General features: G+C 41.3%; 1 protein-coding gene across 1 annotated transcript in view; it reads right to left on the bottom strand.

Moving 5' to 3' along the window:
• LOC119729465 (corticotropin-releasing factor-binding protein-like) overlaps window positions 1–5,497 on the bottom strand; it is a 33,605-nt gene extending 28,108 nt beyond the window's left edge. The window contains exon 1 of the mRNA XM_038202031.1: window positions 5,262–5,497. Within this exon, the coding sequence (XP_038057959.1) occupies window positions 5,262–5,339 (78 nt within the window). The 5' untranslated portion in view covers window positions 5,340–5,497. The remainder of the gene's footprint in view (window positions 1–5,261) is intronic.
• Window positions 5,498–7,310: the final 1,813 nt, after the last annotated feature.

Genomic DNA, 7,310 nt, shown 5'->3' on the forward strand with positions numbered 1-7,310 from the left:
ACATTCAAAAACCCAATATAGTGACCCCTTGAATAATGAATTGTGAGCTGTATATTGCTGCTAACTTTATTATACGGTGCAGTCATTACAGGCTGCCGCCTGCCATTTGCGCACTGCGCGGCGGTCAGAGCTGAGTACGATTAAGAAGACTGTTAAAGTTAAAGATTTACCTAAATGGCGTTTAACGGTCGGCGAATTTCCCATTACGGAATTTCATAAAGCGTCCGTTGAAAGAAATGACCCGGAACTTACTTATGGGAAATTAGTGAGATAAAATTTACGTGGAGTTCAGACTATCCAGATATAAACACATCCCTTCATGTGCAGCCGTGAGTATGGACATTATGGTTTGCGAATTAAAGCATTTTAAGAAGATAGTCATCTTCTTAAAATGTTGATCGTGAAAGACCCATCGGTGAAAGTCTATTCCAGACGTTTCAGACAGTGTATTGTGTAACTTTCATCTCTCTGGAAGACGAACAGAATACAATGATCGAAACGTCGAACACCCTCACAACTGGTTCTTTCACAACCGAAACATCTTCATTAATGAGACTGATAATCACATGATGTCATAGACTGATAGTCACATGATGCCATAGACTGATAGTCACATGATGCCATAGACTGGTATTTACATGATGTCATAGACTGAAAGTCACATGATGTCATAGACTGACAGTCACATGATGTCATAGACTGATATTTACATGATGTCATAGACCGAAAGTCACATATGGCATAGACTGCAGTCACATGATGTCATAAACTGATAGTCACACGATATCATATACTGATAGTCACATGGTGTCATAGACTGATATTCACATGATGTCATTATACTGATAGTCACATGATGTCATAGACTGATAGTCACATGATGTCATAGACTGATAGTCACATGATGTCATAGACTGATAGTCACATGATGTCATAGACTGACAGTCGCATGATGTTATAGACTGAATGTCACATGATGTCATAGACTGATAGTCATATGATGTCATAGACTGATAGTCACATGATATCATAGACTGAATGTCACATGATGTCATCTACAAACCTCAAAGCTTCAAAACGTAAACTTCAGTAAACCACAAACGTTTCAAAATGAAACCTCGCTTTAAAGAAAGATCAGCAATGCACACATGGTTAACATTAAAATTTAACTTGTTTGTATGCAAACTGCCTGTATAATTTATGACTCTATAAACAACATCTCTAATTCAAAAAAAGAATGAACATTCAGACCCACGGTTCATTTCCATAGGGGTTAGCGGGCCCCGTGATAAAAACTCCCAAGCCGTGAGTAGAGCCTAGACATTGTCTAGCAATTATTAAGGCTTGGCTTGATTACGTCCGGAGAGTTTTTTTCGTAAATTAGAGACGTGCCATATTGCACTTTCCTCAAAAAACTTCTACTGTCCAACGTTTAAGTTATGTACAGACAAGTTATGTTATTGTCTTTTCCTTAAGATTATAATTGAGACAATAAAGACATCATTCATGCCAACAAATATATATATAGGGCCAACATAAAAAAAAATTGAATTTGATACACTGTTTAGTCTGAATTTGGGAATGGTATAGGCGATTGAAGAGACTCCTCGAATCGGCGTAAATAGTGGATTTGACGGGCATTGTCGACATCAGGTTGCCGACAGCAAACACGAAAAACGTTTAAACAATCGCCCCAAAAAGATCTAACAAATCTCTTTAACTTTTCTGTATGACAGGGCGCAGAATACTGCACGTGCTCAGGGTGGTTTTGGTGTGAATGATGTGGCAGAATAGTGAGGGAAATCAGGTCGAAAGGCAATGCTAACCGAATGTCATTTTTTGATCCCTCACCCAACCCCCGACCCAACCCCAAGTCCGTGCTGACTGCTGATTAAGGAAGGTGGGTAATTCGACGGCTCTCCTCGGAAACAAGCAAGCTCCACTTTCAAGATCAAAGAAATCCCCTGTCAATATTTATCGTATGCAATCGTATAGCCCCTACGCGTGAGATATTTCCTCATTTAGTCGCCAGGCCTGACTGCTCCCCTCATTCCGAAGACGAGTGCATATTGCAGGAGATTTTTGATGCTCGGCTTGTCTTATTATATTACAGGACCCAGATTTTTTTTGCTATTGTTTGCTGATTTATTTCCAGTTCACACTGAAGCAATATAGCCTATGTCGAATCGATGTTGGCATGTCGTTGGTCTTTTTGTGGGTTTTTTTGGTGTGTGTTTTTCCTTTAACGATTTTTCAGATTTTTCCTTTTTACAGAAAATACAAGTCAGATGCAGGTCATGCCAGAAATATCGTCAAACACGCACGAAAAGGGTGAGACATTTAAAATAGTATTTCTAATCGATTTGATAATTTGAACTTAAAGGCGGTTGTTTTTTTATATTACTGATCATTGATTGAACCAAAATGGGACGGTTGTGCATATATTTTTGCCATCCCAACGGGTCACTGAAGTTGAAGTTTCCCTACAGGGCCTATCACGTCACAGCGGTATATAATGCCATTTCTAAGACAGATTGTTCATTTTATGACACCGCATGCGCTCAGAGCCCCACTCGACGCTTTGACAGTTTGTTGATTTGGGTCGAAGAGGCATTCTTTCTAGATTGTGTACTCTGTCATTTGCCGTTTCCTAAGTGTGTTTGCACTCCCGCGCCGTCAGAAAGGTAATTTTCTTTGCGGGGGCCGCGGATGAAAAATAAAGAGGAAAAACCGGGGGTAACCCACATAGTGCGCGACGACCACTCGGATGATTTCAAAGCACGCTGGACAGGGAATATCAGCTTCTTGATAGCTCTATTCAAAGACATCGAAGCGTCTTTAACTCAAGACTTTCTCAATTAAAAAAAAAGTGCCTCCGTGTTCTCATATTAAACAAAGAAATGGATAATTCATATGTGCTGAAACTCAAACACGTCTAACTGACTTTTAGTTAAGTTCTGCTTAATGCAATTATTTTCAATACAAAGCGATATGGTTCAAGATGAGTAACTTAACCAATTTAGTTTTCTGCGCGGACGTTTTATTTACGGTATGCAAACTTCGGTATTCGGCAGTGGGAACTCGATGTATGAATAATTTATGAGACACGCCAAAAAATAAAACTTGGTGCACTTTTTGACAACAATGTATATAGGGGCCTATAGTTTGATGGCAATTAACTGATATAGGTCTCATAGCTCCCATTTTTTTCAATTCGAGGTTGGCCCAGGCCCGTCGCTAAAGGAGGGCTGCCCCCTCGCTCCTCCCCCGACGAGCAACTGCCCCCCCCCCCCCCCCCCGGCGAGCAACTGCCCACCCCCCGGCCAAAACCATAAGCGTAAACATTATCTACAAGTGTGTGTTTTATTTCCTTGTGATGTGCCCCCCTAGCTGGTACCGTGTTCCCCCTCCAAAGGCCCGGAGATAGCCGGTGACGGTGCTGGGTTGCTCACAGGCGCTGTTCTAGAGCCTATATTTTAGGGGGGGGGGGGATAGCAGGGGTGGATCCAGAAATTGTTGCAGGGAGGTGTGCTGAATTGTAGACCGTTTTGTTTTTACCTCTGGACACTTAGGCCTTCGAAAATCAATAGGTGGGTGGTGGGGGGGGGGGGGGGGCTCGTACCATATTTTCAATTGGGAGCGCTGATAAAATCCTACAATCATGCACACTATATCACTCACGACTATTTCTTTTAGGGGGGACCGTTCGCCCCCCCCCCCCCCCAGAACCGCGACTGGTCGGTCATCGTAGCTAAATTCAACTCGTTGCTAAATTCAATTTAATTAACTTCACCTCTTTACTTTTAGATCTAAGAGGACTAGGAACTGAGTCCACTCAGTTTACAAAATTTGAAGGATCGTGAGCGCGACTAAAAGTAAACAAGAATGAAACAGAGAAATCAATATTTCTGTCAGATCCTTCGAGGCCATTCTGATACAAGTGAAGCAAGACTCCCATTTTCAATTTAAATATTTGCGTGAAAGGCGAAGTAATAATTATTATAGAATTATATACCTCACACAAGTGTTAGAAATCGATTAAAAGCGTCACGTTTACATTGCCGATTATGTTACATGTCAATACTCTTAGCTTTTAATGCACCAAAATCCTGTGAAAAGTCAACTCATCAAAACGCGTCTTAGGACTTTGACTCTTCGTGTCGCAACTTCTGTTTTATTACCCCGCGAATAATCGAAATCATAAGAAGTCGTTTGACATTCGAAAGGTAATAAAATAAAATACCCTTTTGTATCAACTGTCTTTACGGGAAAAGGTGCTTACACCACAATATGAGCTTCTGCATCTTAATGTATTCAGAAATGAATACAAATAAGAAACTGAAAGTCATAAATAATAATACGTGGCTCCTTTTTCAATGAGTCGTAATGACCAACCTAACTCCAAAATCGAATGCCACGGTGTTTACTTTCAAAATGCAACTTGCCATTATTCATATGTAATTTCAATTTTTAAAATGATTTAAGAAAAAGCGACTTTTGAAAAATGGCATGATTGTTTTATTATAATCATTGCAGGACAGAAGCCAAATTAAAAGACAGCTTCGTAAAATACAGCGTTTAAAAAAATAGCCCCTATAAAACCCGTAAAATTTTACATGAAAATGCAAATTCGCAACTTTCGTCCTTGGTTGCAGAATCTCTCACAGTTTTTAAAAAGGTTTTCTGTTTAGTTCCGTCGACAAACCAGACAAATATTTGTGGAAATGAACTTCAAATTTGCAGTTTATAATAAAGCACGATTTTTTTGGGGGGGGGGGGGATTCGCTATGAGATTTCTGGCAAAATATATGTCACCGGTATTTTGTGATTTTCATACATATTTGTTTACGTCACACCGCAGTGTTTAGAGTCGCGAACAAAATCGGGGTTTTTTTTGGCGACGTAGTATGCTTTAAAATAAATTGTTGATTTACGTATTGATATGATGTAAAATGATTAATATGAATACTGCTAGAGATGGGTCTAGACTGGAAAGCTTATAAAATTGGCTTAAGAATACTTAGTGTATAAACGAATTGTCTCCGGAAAAAAAGATAATCATTTCAAAATAATGTAACACCATTAGATTATCAGATGATGTCGGACGAGATAACTTCTTATCTATGCCCCTCAAAAGATGCCAGCTTATGCCGCTTATAAGAGTAACGAGTCTCATTATTTTTCATTTCCCCCCCCCAAAAAAACAGTACGAGAATAAATGGGTTAAGCTTTTTTAATTTAAAGGGCAAAGTAGTACTTACCGGCGCCGGTGCGGCAAGGGCTATCTTCAGGAGACAGAGAACAGCGAGGGAGAAGCAATGGACACCGGATCTCGTCATGATGAGACGACGAAGAAAACAACAGTCCAGAAAGGAAAAGACAGAAAACAAAAAAAACAATCTTGGCGTAGCAGCTGGGCAGGTAACGAGACTGATGCACGGAGATGGGTGAGGCTTTTAGCGGGCCGGGTTTCTCGAAGACACATACACGACTTCGAAGATTCTGCGCAGCTGGCGCTCGCCCAGCGGCTTTTATCTGATGGGTTCTGGTGGCCGTGAGTGGGGTATGACGTCATCGTGCCGTCTAGGGCTCCGATTGGTCCGCAGAGAAGACCATTAAACACCGGAAGAACGGAGGTGTTTGTGAGGATCGCCAGGGTTGACTTGAGAAAAAGTGAAAACCGTCCGGTAAGCCATAAAGCTTTTCCCGGCCGATTCATCCGGTTATTTTTTCCTCTTTTTTTAAGACCGATGTTACTTGTGATTGATAATAATGTCTTATCCATGGAGAATTAAGTGCTTTATTTGGAGGAAAAGCGAGTTGCTTACCTCTTCACGGATCAGTCCTGAAATCTTTGGAATCCTCGTACTTCTTGAAATTGACAATTTGTAAGTTCATCTTGCGCCGCACCGGCACTTTCAATGGCTGATCTTGATGAATCGAGTTATAGGCGCTTTGTCGCAGCTAAATGACCGGCACGTTTTAATGGCCAAATTCTGCAGGACTTTTAAGCCTGTGCGATTTTAAAAACCATTTACAAGTTTTAGTGTTCATTCCACTAATCAGTTATATTTTGTTTTTGTACCTACCTCCATCCCCGCTTCCCAGCCTTCTATCCTGACCTAAATCTATTATGCTCATTTACCTCTGTCCTCGGTGACACTTTTCCGCCTCACGTACGTGCGTATGGACCTACGTTCGTTCGATGGGGTGTTCATAGGCGATTGACGCGCCATAATTCAGGGGTTCAGAAGGTGTCACTGGAGATTGTTACTTTTAGACCTACACTACAGTAAAGTTGTTTTGGACACCATTAACCCTCCTGCTGTCTGAACAGTCACAGACAGTCAACACATCAATTACCTTCCCCTGCCATGCCTTCCCTTACATAGGCTAGTCACCAACAGTCAGATCATTTTTGTAGCAAGCACTGTGACTAGTCAAATTCAGTCAACAGACAAATGCAGGTAAGCATCAGCTGGCATAATAATCACCTACAGTCAAAGTATAGCTGCACCAAGCTACATAAACAGTCACAGCCAGTCAATCCTGCTTTATGTAGGCTGGGAGCTCTTAATGGCTTTTCAATGCATCTGTGTAATACACAGGTCGGATCTAGCCCATTCATTGCCGCCCCAATACGATAGCACTGCCCGACTAACAAGTGACGGTCAGCCAGCCAGCTAGCCGGCCAGTCAGTCAATTAATGAGGCATAAGGAGGAATATAGGCTTGGCCCTCTCTGGAACTAGTCTATAGAATATCCCCTTGAGAGTCTATAATATGCGAGCAGATTCGGCGATTACGCAAAACAAGAATGCGTATTGACCTCGAGATTCTGACCATTCAGAGGGCGCTTGTGTCGGATCTTCGGTAACCCGTTGTTGTATTACAAAAACTCGTCAGCCAAATTGACCAATCAACAGCTTAGTCCACATTTCTGATCGAAATGGCGTCACAGATTCTAAAGTCGACTCCGATTGGCATAAAATTAGCATGCTACGATATATCAGGCGTTTGTACCGTGGCTCTGCACACGTGAATATCTGATCCTCAGACTACTCTAGGACCAGCCAAAAAAGAGAAAATATTCACAACTCTCCGAAATTATTCAACAATTACTCGCAGTGAAGGTTGGCTATTCCCTTTTATTTAAATCTTGGAGAGCAATGTAATGTGATGAATGAATGAATAACCGAAGTGTGTCCAAGAAGCCCTCAAGAAGCGGTTTAAAGTCAAACAAGACATCAGTGAATTTTGTGGACTCATCCTTCCACTTCACGGCTAAAAAGTGCAACTAGGCAGCCAACG

Source organism: Patiria miniata, unplaced genomic scaffold, assembly GCF_015706575.1.
Source record: "Patiria miniata isolate m_02_andy unplaced genomic scaffold, ASM1570657v1 HiC_scaffold_21, whole genome shotgun sequence".
NCBI classification, from domain to species: domain Eukaryota; kingdom Metazoa; phylum Echinodermata; class Asteroidea; order Valvatida; family Asterinidae; genus Patiria; species Patiria miniata.